This window comes from Hippoglossus stenolepis, chromosome 3 (assembly GCF_022539355.2).
Source record: "Hippoglossus stenolepis isolate QCI-W04-F060 chromosome 3, HSTE1.2, whole genome shotgun sequence".
In the NCBI taxonomy this organism is placed as follows: domain Eukaryota; kingdom Metazoa; phylum Chordata; class Actinopteri; order Pleuronectiformes; family Pleuronectidae; genus Hippoglossus; species Hippoglossus stenolepis.
The window spans coordinates 13,943,350-13,963,113 of NC_061485.1; the positions used below are offsets into that span (position 1 = coordinate 13,943,350).

At 39.6% G+C, this 19,764-nt stretch overlaps 1 protein-coding gene across 2 annotated transcripts in view; it reads left to right on the forward strand.

Annotated features, from left to right (window-relative positions):
- The first annotated feature begins 542 nt into the window (after positions 1-542).
- Positions 543-19,764, forward strand: part of cfap20dc (CFAP20 domain containing) — a 28,067-nt gene continuing 8,845 nt past the window's right edge. For both annotated transcript variants that reach the window (XM_035149570.2, XM_035149582.2), the window contains exons 1-13: positions 543-729; positions 863-952; positions 1,742-1,835; positions 1,932-2,004; positions 3,060-3,174; positions 3,342-3,489; positions 4,530-4,676; positions 6,881-7,053; positions 7,181-7,289; positions 8,601-8,735; positions 10,175-10,500; positions 15,431-15,808; positions 17,818-18,069. In XM_035149570.2, coding sequence (XP_035005461.2) covers positions 709-729; positions 863-952; positions 1,742-1,835; positions 1,932-2,004; positions 3,060-3,174; positions 3,342-3,489; positions 4,530-4,676; positions 6,881-7,053; positions 7,181-7,289; positions 8,601-8,735; positions 10,175-10,500; positions 15,431-15,808; positions 17,818-18,069 — 2,061 coding nt within the window. In that variant the 5' untranslated portion in view covers positions 543-708. The remainder of the gene's footprint in view (positions 730-862; positions 953-1,741; positions 1,836-1,931; positions 2,005-3,059; positions 3,175-3,341; positions 3,490-4,529; positions 4,677-6,880; positions 7,054-7,180; positions 7,290-8,600; positions 8,736-10,174; positions 10,501-15,430; positions 15,809-17,817; positions 18,070-19,764) is intronic.

Below are 19,764 nucleotides of genomic sequence, written 5' to 3' on the forward strand. Positions count from 1 at the left end.
GATGCAGTCTCCCTCAGTAGCTAATTAAAAAGACATCTTTTTGATCTCATAATAGCCATGCTGCCAGGGTAAACAAGCAAGTGACAATGACACAATAATGGATTTTTGCATTTCAAGAGAGAATAAAACTTTAATACTGGCCTATTTTTAGCGGTTCTGTTTAGCAACATAGCTGTGTATGATGTTTATTTAAAATTTACCGTAGGCTAATGACAAAGACCTCATGTGCCAAACTCCACTTGATCTATTCCGATGTATTGTTGTTTTCATCACTGGTCCCAAATATTGAGAAAGAAATGTTTAGGACACTTAAGAACGACTCTGTGTCTGCTCTCAGACCAATGCCACAGATCATCATGCTTTGATCTATGGCTTTGATATCATATCATACGTCGTTTGTTGTGATGAGTGACGTTTCTTTTTTTTCAATTTGTTTGTAAGAAATTCGTTGTTAAATAAAGTACGGTAAAAAAAAGAAAAAGAGAGCCAACATAGTTTGCGGACGTTGTGATTGGTTAGTTTACGTCCGTAGCCATGGAGACACATCCTGCGTCAGTGTAACGCAGCTCCTTCACTTACTCTCGTGTTACTACAATGATTATAAGACGCGTAGCTTTTGTTGTGATAGTTTAACACGCAGGATTTCACACGTGGGTAAAACACACGCGTCGTTTTGCACCTGTGGCTTTCACGTGACGTCAGGTAAAAATGTTCAGGAGCAACTATCAGGTAAGTTGAATTCTTCCTCCATTCTTTAAGAACAACACTCTGTGAATAACGTGTTCTCCGTGGGCTTGCGCGAGCTTCCGCCCTGTGTGACATTAGCTGCGGGCTAACAACAACACCTGTGTGCTGCCCGCAGGGTGGAGCCGTGGTGGAGGTGTTCAGCGGACAGGGTAAGGACCCCGTGGCCAAATGGAAACTAAGCGGGGGGTCGTCGGCCATACGGAAGGTGAGTCTGCGGGGCTGCGTTCCAACATGGCGGTTAAACACAATCTATATCATCGGGAACTTTACCCGCACATGTGCCCCGCGAGTTGAGCCAAGCGCCACAGGGCCCAGAGATGTTCTCTTAACACAGTCCAGTGAGCTAATCATCACACTGAATAGATACTGAGGAGCTGGGTTATCATCCCTGCATGAAACCCTGCATTGGAAATGGGAGATAATACAATATGCTAGAGAGAAGCAGGTCTATTGTTTTACATTTGCTCCCCCGGACAGCTCCAGTACATAGTCACAGCTCTTCATGATGTGTTTACTTAGATGTCCACAATTACATCTTTGGATGCTATTGTCAGACCTCACCGGTGTCATTGTAAACTACAACAATATAATTTCACTGAAGAAAAACATTAGAACCCCAGAACATTATGTATATATGTTCAAAGCCCTTGCATCTATCTATCTATCTATCTCTCTCTCTCTCTCTCTCTACATATATATCTATCTATCTCTCTCTCTCTCTCTATCTCTCTATCTATCTATCTATCTATCTATCTATCTATCTACATATATATCTTTCTATCTATCTACATATCTATCTATCTATCTATCTATCTATCTATCTATCTATCTCTCTCTCTGTTTCTCTCTATCTATCTTTGTGCGTGCGTGGTTGTGCTGTGATTTTTGTTTGACAAAAGCAAGCATTTGCAGTCAGTGACAGCAGTCACACTGCAGGTAGATAATACTCTGGACTTAGACATAGCAAGGCCTCCTCTGTTATTTCCTCCCGCAGGAGTATAATAAAGAAGTCAAAGGATTTGTTTACTGTCTGGAGGGAAGCAGCCAGACCGTCAAGATGCAAATGCCAGAGAATGGGAAAACGTCTCGTAAGTCAACACCATGCTTGCACTCATTTATAAAGTTTGTTTTCCTTATTCCCACTTAAAAGTAATTCACTGCTTTGCCCATTTTTCTTTTCTAAGTTGGGCTCCTCCAGAGATTCTTGGTCCTTCAAGTGAATATTCCTCAGGGCAAAGATTTTTCCGTTGAGATAGTGTAAGTACAGCATTTAGTACTTAGGAAAAAAAACGTACACATGACTGACTGCTCACCTTGAACAACCTTTGCGGGAGAATGAACAGATGTGGATTTCAACAGGTCTTTAACTTTGTGGCTGATAAATGGAGTTAGATAATCATATAAGGGTTTTCCTTACAGAAGTGTTTAAGAGAATATATATTGTTACATACAGTAAATCCCAGATAATAACGATCACAATTATGATTCACAGGGAATTCCCATCAGTCCACTGAAAGAAAAAACATTTAAAGACTTTAAAAAAAAAAGCCAATTTAGACCTAGTGTGAAACCCCTTGAGCCACCTGAACTATTGAAAGCATCTTTTGTGCAATGACTGTTATGTAATGGCTTAAATAACGATTTATCACCAAGAGCTTGTTAAACCATTTGCTACAAAGAAGGCTTTTATCTTGCCAACCAGGGTAAATTCTACAAGGTTATATATAAAAGAACGAGCCGAATTCGTAAAGTGTAGTGTAATGTGTGGATGTAAAGTGCTGTTTGTTCATTTTTCATGGACACATTTAGCCAGTGGTGATTGTATAATCTACTTCAGTGAGCTTTAGTTAATTCTGCATTTAGCCAGTGGAAGAAGAATGCCACTTTGTGAGATATGAATGTTCTTAAAATCAATGAAACAATTCATGCAATCAAGGCTGTTCGGGAATATATCTTTAAACCCTTCAGTAAGAGTTGTGCTTAAAACGCCTTTGTGAATTCACCTCGTGGTCACATTCTAATTGTTAAAGGCTCTGACTGTGGTATTCATCAACCTACTCATTGAAACCGTACAGAACATCAACTCAAGAGGACACACTTTCAAATGTTGAATTCATTTCATAGCATAAGGTTATCCATTATTGTTTTGTGAAAGCAATGTAATTTTTCCATTTGAGTTTTGTATAGCTCCAGGTGAATGTGAGAAAACCTTTAAGCCGTCACTTTACATTGTGGCTTTCTCTGGTCACGGCTTCTCTGTGACACCACTGATGCTGGCGATAATTTATGTTCGGATCTGTTGATATTCACAGAATAACTGATTCAGAGCACATGAAAGGAAGACTCCACTTATCTACCGTGCATAAAGAGTTGACTGCCACTCTTTTGCATGCAAGGATACCTTTTGTTGGATTGAAGCGGGATATTGTGAGTATCTAACTCGTCCTTTCTGTATTCATTTAGTATTTTCAGATTCACGTTTATCCGTGAGCGTTTTGATCGCTGACGTTTGCCGGTATTTCATTTTTAGTCTTGAGCTGTATCTCTAAAGGTGCGTTTTAACTCAAACAATCTCATTGTCTCTGTTGTCTCAGTGGTCTACTCTGTGCATCGACCTTGTGTCATTCACTGCTGAACTGTTCAAGGGATTTTTGACACTGGATGGCATCACTTTGTTTGCTACCTGTAAAGTCCGCAGAATCTTCACAATGAAAACTGGGCCCGCAGGAATGTCAGATGAAGGTAATGAATGATTCACCTTCAGATAAAGTCCCCACCAAGAGTACTTACTGAAGAGTTGTCATTGAAGACTTTACTTTAAAGGTTCACTGTGTCAGATTTAGGTGAAAGGGATCTATTGGCACAAAATAAAAAATAAAAATGTTCCTTTACCCTACAATGGCCCGTTTATAATTAAATACTCATCGGGAGCGGGTCCTCTCTACGGAGGCTGCCAAGTTTTTTACAGTAGCCCAGACTGGACAAACCAAACACCTTTTGGGTTTTTATGACAACTGAAGGCTACCACAGGTTCTCTGTCATGTTTGGAAGGGGAGGGTGAGGTGAGGGGTGTTCAGCTGCAACATGCAGCATCACCACTAGATGTCACTACATTCTACACACTGAACCTTTAAATAGCTTTGTTGTGAGTTTATATGAAATTGTGTGTGGAGAGACAGATACTGTGAGAAGCTCAGTGGTGTTACTGTATGTGTTTAACTCTGATGTAGCCCAGCACTGCTAACAAACAGCTCTGGTTACTCGCTGAACATCTAGTCTACAGCTTGTCATTTGTCAGTCAATCACAGTGGGACTTTCTATGCCTCTGCGCCGGCGACAGCCAGTGGCCGGAGGCATCATGTTTTCGGGGTTGTCCCTCCGTGCGTCTCATTCTTGTGAACATGATATCTTAGAAAAGGCTCAAAATTTGGCACAAATGTTCAGGTAGACTCACAGATTAACTGATGAGATTTGGGTCATCAAAGGTCAAAAGTTAAGCTCACGGTGGTTTCACAAAACATGCTTTTGCCTCTTGAACATGTAATCTTAAGTCTGCCTTCGACCAGTTATTACTTGGACTCAAAGATTAATTGAATACATTTCAGTGGTCAAAGGTCACAGTGAACTAATATGAAAAACAAAGTATGATGCCTGAAACTCCACTGGTTGGTGGAGGCATACAACCACTGGGCTGTAACTCTAGTGTTATTTGATGTCATAATAAATAGTTTTAGCTTTACTGTATGATAACGATTAATCCAATGATTGTTTTCCTTTCCTAGTTATGTTTCTTAGTGGAACTGGTCTCATGGACTCGATTCCACGCAGCTGCCAGTTCCCACCAGATGTAAACCACGTGACCCAGATGCTGAACATGAAGAACATGCAGAAGTCAGATATGGGGACTGTTCTTGGAAACTCTGAATGTGGTAGGTCAAATAAAAAGGCAAGGATTTTGAATTGATCAGTAGATAAATAGAATAAAGCAAATAACTTGGATTATGGCAGAAATTGGACCCGTACTTATGCTTTCTTCTGGTACAGAGCTGTTTATAATGGTTTAGTCAGGAGGAATCTTATTTCTGCAGAATATATTAATTTTCAGTGTGATTTGGTGCTGTGGTAACTGTATGGAGAAGGCCCTTAACGGTTTAAAAATGACAAAGTCCTCTTTCACAAAGTAAGTTCTGTGAAGAAATGGCATTTTCTGCGTTGAATGTAGAAAACCTTCATCGGGCCTGCACTGAGCCCTGACCCCAACAACACATTTAGGATGAATTGGAATTCAGCCAGGCGATAAATCCAACATCAGTGCTCAGCTCACCAATTCTCCTGTGGCAGTCCGTTTCCAGAATTTCATGGGAAGCTTTCCCAAACGAGTCAAGTGTAATGTTCAGAAAATCCACATAGTTTGTTCATGTGTCCGCATACTTTTGGCTGTTTAGTGTGTCCTTATTAATGCATCACAGCAGGTTCAGTATCAGCCACAATCCCCCCCCATGCCACAGTATTTGAGAGGCTTTGTAGTGCAGAGATTGCTTCACGTAGAATAATTGTTTTTCTCCAAATAGTCTATGATGATAATCGATTAGTTTTCCCCTGTATGAAATTCTCGTGGTCTTCACTTTTGTGTTCATTTGTACCTCACCTGTTGTCAGAGAGCCGCAATTATCCCCTCATATGAAAAGGCATGCACCAGTAATCTACTCCTGCCGCCTCTCTGGCCTTTTTTATCAGCGCATATTTATTGGTTCTGACAGCTGTCTCAGTCCTGTTGAGTCAATGAACAATGCCCATAGAGATCAGTAAGCACAAGCCAAAAAAAAAGCTTTTCATAATTAGCATCTACATTATAAGCATAACATTTCAAATCACAATTAAAATGATTGCTATCAAAGTGGGCATCCAATTTAACTGTGACAAATGTTGCTCTGGAATCTTGTCTCTTCATTTTTCAGTCTCTAAGAAACTGCTAAAAGTAAAATACTGTTTTTTTTTTTCACAAGAAAAAAAAAACACCATTACATTTAATATGATATGTTATTCTCAAGGTCAGTGCATTTTCACATATTCTAAACTTCTCTCTCTTTCTCTTATTTTTTGACATCTCATTTTATTATCACTGTCACCACAGTCTTTTCTAGGCTTTTAAAGCCAACTGAAATGCACTTGCTCCTAAACCAGGGTCATTTTCGGTGTTCAGTTCCATTGTCGAATCTGCTGCATCAAACGAGTGTGACTTTGTCTTTTTCCTCACTCTAAACACCTCCAGCACATTCAGCTTTGCCTGCATTGTGTTTTTGGATTTTGGTGTGTTTTGTGGACCAGAAGTGTGTGATGGCTCTGCTCTTTGTTAAAGATCAGACAGAAAGTGTGTTGTCTTTTCTTTTTTTTTTGCCGGGTGGCACCAGCGGACTTGTCCTAATGAGCCCTGGCACAGATTCAGCAGGGTCAGGTCATGGCTACTGTCATGGCTCCCACTGTAACCCATTATTTTCACACAATGATATGAAACACAATGATAGATTAAAAGTAAAAATTTCGACGCAATCAGCTCAGCAGCAGCAGTCTAGTTAATGTTTAAACATTTATTTTCTCTGTGTGTAAACTACATGTTTTAATGAACAGGCTCTGACTCAAAGTTGTTCTGCTGCAGGCTGCAGAGTTGTGTTAAACATTATAACACTGATCTGACACATGCAGTTGACTGGGCTTGAGATAAGCAAGCGATTCTAGTAGTTTTGTGGAGTTATGTTCGCTGTATATTGTATCAGTATATCTCTCATCTTACTCCAGTGCATATATGTGTAAAAGCCAGGCTGTTAATATTAATAAAAAAAAGACTTTGAAAGGGCATTGGTTAGTGTGAAGGCGGCTTCTCACTGAACATAAAAACACAGGCCTGAACTGACCCGCAGCTTAAATCTTTCATATATGTGAACTATGTCACTTCTGCGAATTCCAAGCATAACTTTTGGCAGTTGCTGTGGTTACATGATAATTGTTATGACTGACAATAGACAGAGGAAACTGCTCAACCATAAATCGAGTCATAATCAAAGCAAATCTTACCTTATCTTATTAAAACCAGAGCGCAATAATGGTAAAAGAATAATGGGAAATTTATATGCAGGTTCTGATCAGACAGGCACTGCGAGATCAACCAGTCATCAACCAACCAGGCCCCAGGGTGTTTTACGCACAGCCTCGGGCTCCAGGCCTTCAGCACGGCTGCCTAAAACTGGGAAGAAAAGCAGCGCAGCCCCGGGCGGAATGAATAGAAGTGAAGTCTTTATCTCCAATACGGTAATTGCACAACTCCCATAATGATATATATGCCGCTAAATTATTTGGGCCGTTATGTCGTATATTACTGAGAGCACAGAGAAGAATATGTTGTGTTTGACTTTTTTTTTTCTTTTTTTTCCTGCAGGCATCCCCGTCCGGTGGAATAAACCAAAAGGTTTTTACAGAAGGTCAGAGCATTGCCAGCCTGAGCGACAACTTATCACACGGAGAACCTAACCCCACTCTGCACGAGGGTAAATCAATCACCTTTTATCACAATGCATTCATTTTCTGTGTGTAGATTTTCATACTGGACCCAATGAATAGCAGCTGACATGGAATCAGGCAATAGAAGGGGAAACAAAGTTTTAAGTTTTAAAGTTACATCTATGTGGACCCAGAAGCAAATGCAGAGGCAGAGCAGTTTAAGTGAAAGACAGTTTACTTGGCCCATGAGACAATTTGTCAAAGACAGTGAGTTTGTGGTGAAGTATAAATACTAAGTGACTGAAATGAGGGGGAAAAAAGTGAAATGTACTTAAAGGAAGCTGAACTCAGGGAAAGTATATGGCTGACATGTTCTTGGAAACTTTTCAGAGAAGATACACTTGAGTTCTGAGAATAGAAAGCATTACATATAACACATTATAGTTTTTTATATGGAAAAGACCAAATACCAAATGTTCTTACTTTCCAACGAAGCAAATCAAGAGTGCAATATGTGGTGTCTGGTTTCACCTTGGTCTTGTTGGTGAACAGTGACAGTTTCATCAATTGATCAGATGATATGAAAGCAAATATGTTTAGTTAACTTAAATTGTACAACTGTGTTTCACTAACATGAGCACTGACAAAATAATAACTTAAAACTAAGAAAAGATACTAGAATATCTATTAACTTTAACTGAACAACTTTAAATATCCTATATCCTGAATGATTTAGAATCAGTACAGATTAAAATCACTCAGCTTCTTTTGTTTCTGATATGAATATAACACCAATGCCTATAAGGCCAGTACCTCTGTTACTTAAAGTGTACTGCCTGCTGTAATTCCTCTTATTACAGCCCTTTTGGGCAAACACTTATTCTTCTGGTTCTGTAAATCTATAAAAGAACCAACAAACAAACCCAATAGTACATTTATACAGTGTATGGATACAGAGTATGTCCTCCCAACCAATTCATAACAGCATTTACAGTTTGTAATACACTCTTATTTGTGCATGACTGAATGCAAAATTATAGAATTTATATGAAACTTCTTAATTTATATGAACATAATGTAGCTGGATGCTTTCTATCTGCAATGAATGGCTGTGAGAAGCTCGGTTACTGAAAGGCTTGATTAATAGGGATTTTCAAAGTGCATTATTAGTTCAAGGATTTGCTTCCGGCAAGGATTAATAACACTGTTTGTGTGACTGTTTTGTTTTATTAAGCGTTGCTAATGCCAAAAGTCCCGTATGTCGGGTCACAGCCTCATCTGCCAACAGGCGAGCAGGGATCACAGAAGGTCTGGGTCCTTTATTACTGTATGTTAATGTGTGTATTTCTTATTAACAGCACATTCAGATGCTGTGCCTGGTTGCCACAGAAATAAGAGTAGAACCAGGGAGAAGCACACTCCCTCATCCACTGGGCAAGAGAGCAGACAGCGACCTCTGACCGGAACAGATAAAACAGAGCACGGAACGGCAGGTGAGCCTCACATCTGCAGTGAATGGAGAGGGTTCAGGAGGGTTCAGGAGGCAGCAGCAGGAGGACATGTACACTTTCACACTGAGTGATGGTTGGAAAAGTGTGAAAAAGACAGCGAGTGACGGGAGCGTGAGACAAAAGAAAGCAATGTGCACGTTGAGGGACACGGATGTTGTGATTTTTGTCGCCAGCTCCTTCATAACTCCAAAACCCACATATTTCTGCTCTTAATTTATAAATTAGATCCCTTTTTAAAATATGTCCCGAATTTGAATGAGCCTCATTCTTTGCTGCATACACCATTGTGTGTTTTCCCCTTTTTTCAGTTTTGCATAACCCTCGTCAAGGCCATTTGCAGAATTTTTGTCGAAGAGGCCCCTGCTCCAACTCACCCCCACCCCCACCCCCACACACACCTACATCGGCATTGTGCTCACAAAATGAGTGCATATGCTCCCTGAAAGCTCATTTATGGATGTTTCTCCGCAGCAGTAAGCTCCTTTGCTGCTGCCCTGCCTACAGACGGAAAGCAGTTAGTTCGTTAATGGTAATGTGGCACATTAAATAAAAGTCAGAGGGACATCTCCTGGGCCCAGGGTTTGCCACACAGTGGGCAATTAGAGAAAGTGATTATACTGTCAAGAGGTTCAAATGTGCTCACTCATTCAGATAGAGGTGGCTCTTTCATGGAGTTAAAGAATTCAATGCTTCTTGCCTGCTCACCTGAAGGCATGCATCTTTCATTTAAGGTTAGAAAACCTTTTACACTTTGGGATATACTGTATATTCAGGGACGTACTTGTATCAGATATTGTAACGCTGCAGTAAAACTGTCTTTTTCTTTCTTGAACAAAAACAGAAGTATGAGATGAGGGCAATACTGAGGTGTCTAAGCCTGTTATATTTTGAAGCATGTTTTGGCAGAGCTGTCATTGCATGAGTGATAATTCAGCAGTAAACTGCTGTTCTTAGCCATAATGATGTTGTTTATATTGTTATATTCTCATTAAGGTATTTGCATAGCAGGGCTATTAACTGAACCTACAAAAATGTCACTGCAGGAGAAATTAATGTTCACTTTTGGCAAGCAATGGAATTCATTACAGTCTTGCATATTGGTATTATGAAATTTTTGCGTGCATATAATCAAATGAACTTATAATGACATCAGCCACATTATGAAAACATTTAAAAGGATTTAACACTGACTGTAATTAAATTCCTATAATTATTCTATACTCAGTCTTTGTGGCCAGTTCCTCCATTTGTATTCTGAAAGTCTCATTGCAGTGTTATAGAATTTGTGCACTCAAAGCCGAAACTCTATTCATTTATGACACTGATGTGCAGCCGCATCTGTTTCAAAGAGAGAATTTACTCCTGCACAGGTTAAAACTCCTCTGCCTTTTGTCTCCTTCTATAACTTTTCTTTATTTTAGAGTGCGAGTTTAACGTCAGTCCTGCGAAAGAAAGTTTCAGATCTGCACCCACACCGGCAGAGCCCGTCTCCGGCTGGACCCGGCCAGATTTGTCTTCTGACCTGCAGGTCGGGAGCAGCCGGGAGAGTAATGAAGGGTCTGAGCCCCAGCTCACTCTGCAAGAGGAGGTGTTCATTTTCTCATCACAGCCTCACTCACCCAAACGGGGGCAAGGCCAGGGTGACCAGGAGAAGGTGGAGGTGGGAGATGACCAGGAACAGAGCCAGAGTGGGAGGCGGCATGAGGCCCAGCCTGAAGATGACTTCATTGGCAGTGAAAGTGATGAGGTATGTTTTTGCGCTGGGGCAGAGACAGACAAAAGTTTACTACTACTTTAAATGCACACACGTTTGAAGTGCATCTCGTGTTGATCTGACACTAATGACTGTCTCGCTTGAATAAGCAATTAAACTGCATCACACCACATTCACTAGTTTGACCAAATACCAGATTTAAAAACTATGATTTGTCCATTTCACTATTCGATTTTTTTTCTTTTACGGCAGTCCTATGTAATCACACTTCATGAGCAAATATTCAGTGAATCTTTATACCCTCTGTTGGATTTAAGTCTGTTCAATTTGATTACATTCAAACTGAAATCTTAATTAAAAGTTTCAGTCTCAAAATGCACTGTAGAGTTTGTACGTCATGCAGCATTTCATAACACACATTTCACAGCCTATTTTAACTTCAAAGGTCAGTGGGGTTATTTATCATCAGATCATTTATTAATGGATCTGAGACTTATTATAAAGAATGGTATTTCTCTTTATGCTGAGCAGGGAAATTAAACAGTTGAACTATGAATACAAAGATGACTATCTTCAAAGAAATGCTAATTGCTTTTACTTATTTAAAACTTTATAAGTCTGATCATTCGGATTTAAGAACCTCATTTTCTTGCACTGCTGATTAGTTTAGCTTTAATGCAGTTTTTTGGCATTCAAGTATAATTTTCATGTTCAGTGCACATTGTTAAAGACCAAATCCATCTAAAAACACAAAGACAAGTAGGAACTGGTAATATACGTCGCGTTTATGTTTTGAATTTGCTGTCGAATGATGTATCTTTTAACTTACTGATTACATCCTGTATTCCTGTGTACATGAAGATTCTGTGAGTACATTTTCAGATCTTGTATAATGGAGTCTTTTCTAAAACATTGACTGTGAATGGCTCTCAGTACTTCTCAAGAAAGACGTCCCATTGACATTGTGTGCATGTGCACATCGAAGTCAAACTAGTGAAATAGGTTAGAATAACCAGACTAAACAGGTTGGTTTGAAAAATTGGACTAATCCCCAAACAACAACGAAAAAGACTAATACACGGAGGGGAGCAATCACATGATGCTTTGCACACACAGGTTGTGGAGATCACGCAGCCTTTTTACATCCTGATTTCAAACTCTACCCATTTAAAAGAAGTTTAAAACGTGCAACCTCCATAACAAAGCATTGTCTTAGTTTTGACCAGTAGAATATTATGTGGAGTGGTCAAGTTTTCTTTTATTGTGTGTGTGAAAACCTTAATGTGTGTGAGACAACCAGTAGCATCTCTACTACTGGTTTCAACTGGACACTTGCTCTGTTGCCATTATATATTATTGCAATGTCTGTAGTCACGTTGTAGAGCTAGATGATACGGCCGAACATTATTTCAAGATTTTCACATCAATCGATATCAACAATTAACAGGATAAATGTGACACTGTCTTTTTAATTTAAAGGCTGTTTTTTTGCCCTCGTTCAAACGTTGAGGTTTTAAATTCTTATTTATGGACAAAGAATGACAAACATTTGATAAACAGCAAAACATTTTCGCAAATCTAAGGAAGATCAATTATGTGTTATACCTCCTCACTGTGCTTGCATAATGCATAAGCATTATATCGATGTATATTGGAGATTGCTATTGATTAAAATTCACCTACACATGTAAAAACCACCTATGCAACCGTTAAGAGAATGTCCACTGGCCCTCTGATAACTGATACCAACTATATTAAACAGCTCAGGTGCGAGAAATGCACACACAGAAAATTAAATTACAGCACTTCACAATGAAATAACACTGAAAGTGTGTCTGAGGGGGTGTTTAAAGGAGCACCTCTTCAAATTACACTTGGAAATCGGCTGCCATCACTCTGTATGAACGAGGCTTAGAGGGAGAAGAAGAACTGTGTCATTTCATTCGGAAAGGAGCAGAGTAAGTAATTTGCTTCAGTTCAATGCACATTGCTCTGACACGACCAGCAGAAAGAAAGACATTTTTATGTTTTCTGGCTCCCCATCAGCTTTTCTGTGAAATGGTCAATTTGAAAATGGCTATTCTTCACGGGGGGAAATGAGAGAGTCACACTTGTTTATGATATCCCATGAAGACAGACACAATGCTTTCCCTCCCTCAGGTATCCAAATAGATCACATATTCAACAACCACAACTCTTTCAGCTATACGGCACACTCCAGGTTGGACTATGGCCAAATATTTTCTGGAGCACAAAACTGCAAACTGCCACATATATTGAAAACGTGTTGTATTGGTTTCCTGTTGGAGTATTGGAGTATTTATTTAGGGTGAAATTAGTTTTTCAAATTGCTCTCCACCGTTTCTCACATATATTGGCTGCTAATGAGTTGTTCCTCACACATACAGGTATAGCAAATCATGTGTCATTGGCCACAACTTAACCAGTTTAAAACTTAAAATGGGTTATATTGTAGTGACATCAATATTTCAGTTGTTTCCTCATACACTGATTACAGAGCAGCACCAGTATGTCAGATAACCGGAGACACACCAGGGTTTGGTTGACTTCAGGGTAATTCTTAGTATACATTTATTAAAGGACGTGTTTCAACTGATGCATACAGACAAATATAATGACAAAGATTAAAGGATAACAAAATAGGCATTTTGTTTCTCAATTATCATGAAGCAAATTTGATTAGTTACCATTTAAACATCATTGGGGTGTGTTGGCTCATGTTAAACTAAGCCATCGGTAGCTTGCATACACTCTGATGTTTGTCTTGTTGTCCTGCTGAAGAGGAAATCGGCTGTAAAATTTATTTAAATAATAATTTATATTCAAGTCAATTGAATATTATGTCTTTTTGTTACTCCAATAAATTAAAGACCATGATCACCATGTGTACAAATTCAGAAACACTATCCATCTTTGCACGTAGACCACTTACTTATTAAATTCACAGCAACAGATATTCAAAATTGACAAAACAGATGTGCATGTTTTGTTCCTTGAGCACAGACGTGCCTGGTGCGGAGGACATTTAACTGAACATGGAAGAAAGTAAAGTTTTCATTTAGAATTTTATTCTTTAGAATGATTGCAGATTCAGAATGAGTGACGGTTGGAGAGTATACACTATGAATTTGGGGTTTGATTGAAAATGATTTCTGTTGTTAAGTTTAGTCTAGCAGAAGAGTTTGTGTATATGTCCAAGAAGGCCTCACACATTGCAGCAGCATTTGTGGGGGTTGTGAATCCTTTGACCTAATCTTTGCAGACCAACGGGCCTGAGCTTGCTAAGGCGACGAAATTGGCCTGATTTAGATTTGTATTCATTCACTGGCAGGTTGCTCAATGCTCAACTTGAAGCAATATCATCTTTCAAGGTGTTGCATCAGGTTTATGCAATTCTTGTGAGCTGACGTTTGTTCTTAAACATAGAGAAATATTAAAAAGCAAAACAAAGCGAGGGACCTTCAGTGTATTCACCATTTTGACATCCATGAGATCCAATGGACCAAGGTAAAATTTGGGATATTTTCAGGATAATGTTATTTTAATACAATATGCACTTGTGCAGAAAATTGCATCCATCCCTCTGATACTCAAACATTACTTAGATATGCTCTCAACATAGAGGCTAGCACTTGATTGTAGCTAGCATTGAATCAGAAGTGAAAACAAATAACATGGAACAGGTGAGTTTTCTCAAAGGGATTGTGATAACTCTCCCAAAACAAAGCCAGAGATTGAGACAGAACTGAAAAGAGACAGTGAGGGGAATGAAGTAGTAAGGGAAGCTTCAAGCTGTAAGATTCAATGTCTACATGTTTAAATATTATATATTAATTGATCTATTTAGATAGATGACGAGTGTGTGAGTATTCCACATTTGTGCATCTAATTTATTTAATTGAAAACTGGTCTGGAAACTTAGAAGATGTGTCATATTACATTATCTTATGTTTTAAAGTTGAATTTCTCATTCCAATAGAAAGCATGATTTATAACATTCACAACATACGTACATCAAATCTGATATATATTTAACAAGACATTTGGTCTTTGCTATTTCTGTTTTTAACACAACTGTTTAGACAGTGCACTGAAGGACTTGCATTGACTTTAGCCATAGCGGTGATGAGCTTGTAGCTTGCTCCTTGGATGTTCACAGCTTCGATTCACAAACAGTCCCAATAGACTCCAGCTGTGACCCACTTCCATCACCTCTTCAGCATAATCACTTCTGCTCTGTCTACACAGGCTGTATGTGCATGGTATGTTCCAATGGCTGAATTCACAGGTTAGCCAGTTTCTCATTAGCTGTTTGTATCCACGCTTATTAGACTTGGGGTCTACATGGTCAATTGGTGATGTGTTGGCTGATGGGAGTGTTTTTTTTTGCTGCAACAGTTTTTTCAACAAAGTTTCCATCTGTGTTTTTTTTCCTTCTTTGTTGTGGAACTGGGTCACAATGGAATCCATTGTTGCTGTGTTGCGAATCCGGCTGCCGTCCTCAGTAGAAGAGCAAACTTTTTAAAAATCAATATCTTTCATGCCCACAGGGGCGGCTGTTTAATATTCAAAACTTTTCAGTGGAGTTTTGCCTTATGTCTGAAAAGAACCCTGCACCACGTGTTACATAACCTTATTGGTAGGCAACAAATTTTGAATTACATTAGTGAGTCTGAAGGTGGGAAAGATGAGCAGATTTACCCTTTTTTAAGTGTGAGACACCAAAACCTAGTCAATCCCAATGACTGTTTGCCATCTCATCATACTGTTTCATTAAGTGCACATTAATCAAAACAGCAGAACATAACATTAAAGGTGTTAAGGTATCACCAGACACATTAGAAGCTTATTGTAATGTCATGATTACTTTTCCCTTTAACAGTATCCCAATGACAATCATTTTAAATCAGCATTTTTTGCTTGGTTCTTCTATTTCTTTCAGGATAAGAGCAACACCCCGATGCAGCAGCAACAGACTAGTGAGTCTAATCCTGCTACTCCCAGAACTCCAGATCCAACCTTGAATATGCAACTAAAAGCCCGTCCTAAATCGCCTAACATGGACCACACATTTCCAGAAGTGCTTCGTCCAGCTACCAGCGATATTCATATTCAGTCTCCATCTAATGGGGGAGCTGAGCCAGCTGCAATGTCCCCCACACGCCGCCTCTCACCCAGTGTGACAACCAGCCGACAGGAACACAAGTGTGGCCCTCGTGCATCAGAGGGAGTGAACCAGCTGCAGAATGGAAACAACAGAGTAACAATTTCCAGGAGTTTCCTGCAAGAAGTCAAAATGGATGACTCCCCACTGGACAAGGTACAGCTTTCAAACATCTGCCCACAGCCATGGTGCAATGGCTCCTTTATATTTTGGTGAAACAGAGTAAATTTCCACTTTAAAATTAAGTGAAGAGCTGTCATCATCATTACCTCATTGTCTTGATGTGTGATTCCCCTGTTTGACGCTAAAATTATACAGCGATAAAATTGTCAACACTCGTAAAGCAGACATGCTCTTTAACACACAGATGTCAGTTATTGATGAAATCAATTTGACCTACCAACATACCAGAGGTGTTCTGATACCCCTTTTCCCACTACCGTCTCCGATACCTGGACTTTGGGTATTGGCCAATACTGAGAGTCTGAGATCATTACTATCATTGCTGTTTATTCTGGCTCAGGTTAAAGCCTTTGAAAATCAAAAACATTTAGAGAATGAATGCCATAGATTTTGTATTATCTAGTTTCATAAATGAAAAATAACATAAATCTAGGAGTACATATAAGTACAGCTGTGGTTTTAAAAAATAAGACCTTTTAAGAAGTACTACCTCTTGAAACTGAAGTCTTGCATACAGTACACGTTAACATTGTACTCATGGAGATTTCCAGCTTGAAATCTTAGCAAATTACTGACAATTAGCTAGCTCTAGCTAACGCTACTCTACCGAAAATCCCTACTTCTTTACCACTCTAAAAACAGTATTTGCATGTGTCAGTAAAGTGTAGCTGCTGTTTTGTAGGAGGGACGAAGAAGTGATGTTTGGGGAAATAAAATTGCAGTTTTATCAGGGTGAAACTAATATACCTTAAAGAAGTGGTTGCCCAGTCATTTCTGATGCTGGTATCTCTATCAGAACAGTTCTACAAATATTTCTTCTACATTTGCAAACAAGCTGGTTTAAAATGTTGGCAGATGTACTTAAGGACCAGTGAAAGAGATATAATGTTTATTCTATAAACATTAAAAAAAACTATAATATTTAAATCACCTAACTATAAAAGCAAAGGGGTGGCTTTCAGTTGTAAAATCACGAATTACCTTTGCAGCTCTACAGAGATTTACTCTCCTTTATCTAACTATCTTGGTTTTATGGCCTACAAATTTACTGCTGAACCACTTGGAACCATCTTCAGAAAAAGCCTTTGGCTCACACCCAACAGCAGACACCAAACACAACAAAATAAAAAAGAGAGTGAATATTTTTATATTCTTGCTCAAACATGGAGTAATGCAGCTTGGTTAAATAAGTATTAGCTCGATTAATCTAGTTTGACCACGAGGCCATTGCAGCTGAAAGGGTTGAGCGGATAGTTTAATGTTAAAATTCAACTCATCTCGAGTTGGGATGTGCAGACTCGGTTGCTAAGGCCTGGTGTCATATTGTAGCTCATCAACAGCCCTGGTGCTTTTTTTTGTCTAGTTGTCTCTCTTTGTCTATAGTAATGTGTGAAAACTGCTGATTTGGGCACTGCTGGAAAGGTTTGTACTTCCTCGCTGAGGAAGATCAGACTACGATCTGTTACAAATTGAGGTAGGCCTGTGCTCCAGTTGAAAGATCCAGGATCAGAGGATAGTCGACTGCAGCGATCAGAAGGCCTGAAGGGAGATCTGTCACTTGGCTGTTGCCTTCTGCATTTACACAACTCACTGCTGAGACATATCCCAGCATCCTTCATCAGTGCACCTCCTGACTGCTGATTCGTGCCAACTCTAGCAGGCAGCCCGCAGTGAAGGCTTTGACTGAAGGGTTGTCAGTGAAATATGACATGGAGTTTGTTTCCCCTCCCTACATCCCCTGGTTTACTGACTGCCATAGATAGAGCACCATGGCAACACCAGGTTTCATCGCACTTTGTCAGGCAAATCAAGTTAGCGTGGCCCTTCAACCAAGGGATGCACCGTTAAAAGACAAACGTTCAAAGCTGCTTTGAGCTCTGTACTACCGTCTGTTTACAATTTACACTACTTTGTTTGTCAATTTTGTGCGTTAAGTGTATAATTACCAAGTTTTCTTTGTTTTATGGCTGATTATTTTAAAGGAAGAAGACAAGACGAGCCACGAGCCTGTTGATTCCAGTCATTACAGGTTTCACCTGTTTGGCAGTCCGAGGATGCATGGGGATGATGATGATGATGATGATGAGGAGCTCCGAATGTTGGCGAGCCTAAAAAGGGAGCAGGAGGAAGATGAGTGTAGAGCCTCGGGCCCCAGTGCATCTCAGATCCACCAGTGTAATGTCAGCATCAGTATGAGCAGTGACGACGCTTCCACTTGGACCCACATCACCATGGTCTGTGTCATCACACTCTGATACTCTTGATCTCTAACTGTCGGTTATTCCTTAACAAACAGCAGACACAACGCTTATCTACAGATTACAATCATTAGTAGGTTGTTACCCTTTCTATCTCCTCCGTCTGGAATAATTTCTGTGACCCTGATCCCTACCTGCTAATTTCCATTTCGAGCCTCCTAACTTATGCCACTACAAAGTGCTAATGCACCTCTTTTTCCAGTGTGTTTTCTGCATTACAAAAGATTATGTAGATAGAAACACATTAATTGGCCTCTTAGAGCTTTTAAAGTACACCGGCATAATATCTACAGTCCCCTGCCCCCGAGACTGAAAATTATTTAGGTCATTTGAAATTATCCCCAGAAGTCTTTTTAGAATTCAGAGATGGTATAGTTCGCTCTTGGCTATTGAAGGTCATTTAGATCTATGGTCCATTAGCATAAGCACATTGCACTCATGACGAGCGAACACTGCCCTGCCTGGCCCTGCTGGGTCCACTGTGGGATCCCCAGTGAATACAATCATTACAGATGCTTGAATTATAGGCCTGCTACCATTTCTGTCCATGCTGATATCCGTTCTCATACTGCGATTCAAGTAGAAGACAATGCATGCTGGTATTACCGGAGGGATTTTCATTTCATGGGTCCCTTTCGAGGACACACTGACGTGGTCACCAATAACAACGTGTATATCTTTAGACTTTAGATAATATATAACAGATGCTGCAGTTCTCCACAGGGACAGGAAAAGACTTCAATTTGACTTCTCCATCAAACACAGAAGGGGATGTTTTTTGAATAAGCTATAGTGCTTAACAAATCTAAATACACATGGCAACAGCACCACCAACAGCATAACAGGAAAATCCTTAGCCAATAAAGCGAGAGAGAAAAAGAATCGGACCATAAAACAAATTACAAAATATACAAATGCAGCTATGGTGACATTGTAACAAATAAAACTTCAAAAACAGCCTCATAAATGTCTTTCAAAGATAAAAAACAAGGCGTTCATGGGACAATGGAAGAGAATAGTTGCTTTCTGGTGCTGGGACTGAAACTGACAAGCCATTTCTTGCCTCTGGGTGTTGTGATTTAAGTGGTCCCTGCTGTTGCCGCCCATGCTGCTGCAGCTTACCGTACCAGCTTAGATGTAACTTCACCCCCCGAGGCAACTGCATGCTAAAACTCAGTCACTAGGCTGAACATAAAAGAATCAACTTGTAGACATGGGAAACTAACACTTTGGTGTGTGGTCCTATATTTGATGCATATTCCCTCCATTAAAACTGAGAGAACGGAAGAAGTTAGTTTTCAATGTTCAAAACATCTCAATGTGGAGCACCAAATCCAATCTTTTTTTTTATTACAAAATTCTACAAGTAACAGCGTCCTCAAATATCATATTTAGTTCTCCACATAAAGCTGATGACACAGTTCCTCTGCTCTCTAAAGTTCTGCCAGTCAGTGTTTGTGCCAGAAGCGCTCACATGAAACCATGATATCGTTCTGTTACAAATAGCTGGAGCAGGTTCACGGGAGAAAACCATGGATTTGATCTGTTTGTTGCTCTCAACATTTTGTATGGTGATAATATAAATCTGGTTTGATACTCACCTGGGAGGAACAAACAGAACTTAGGTTTTTTTTATGTTCGGTTGACCATTCATTCCCATAAGGGTGGTTG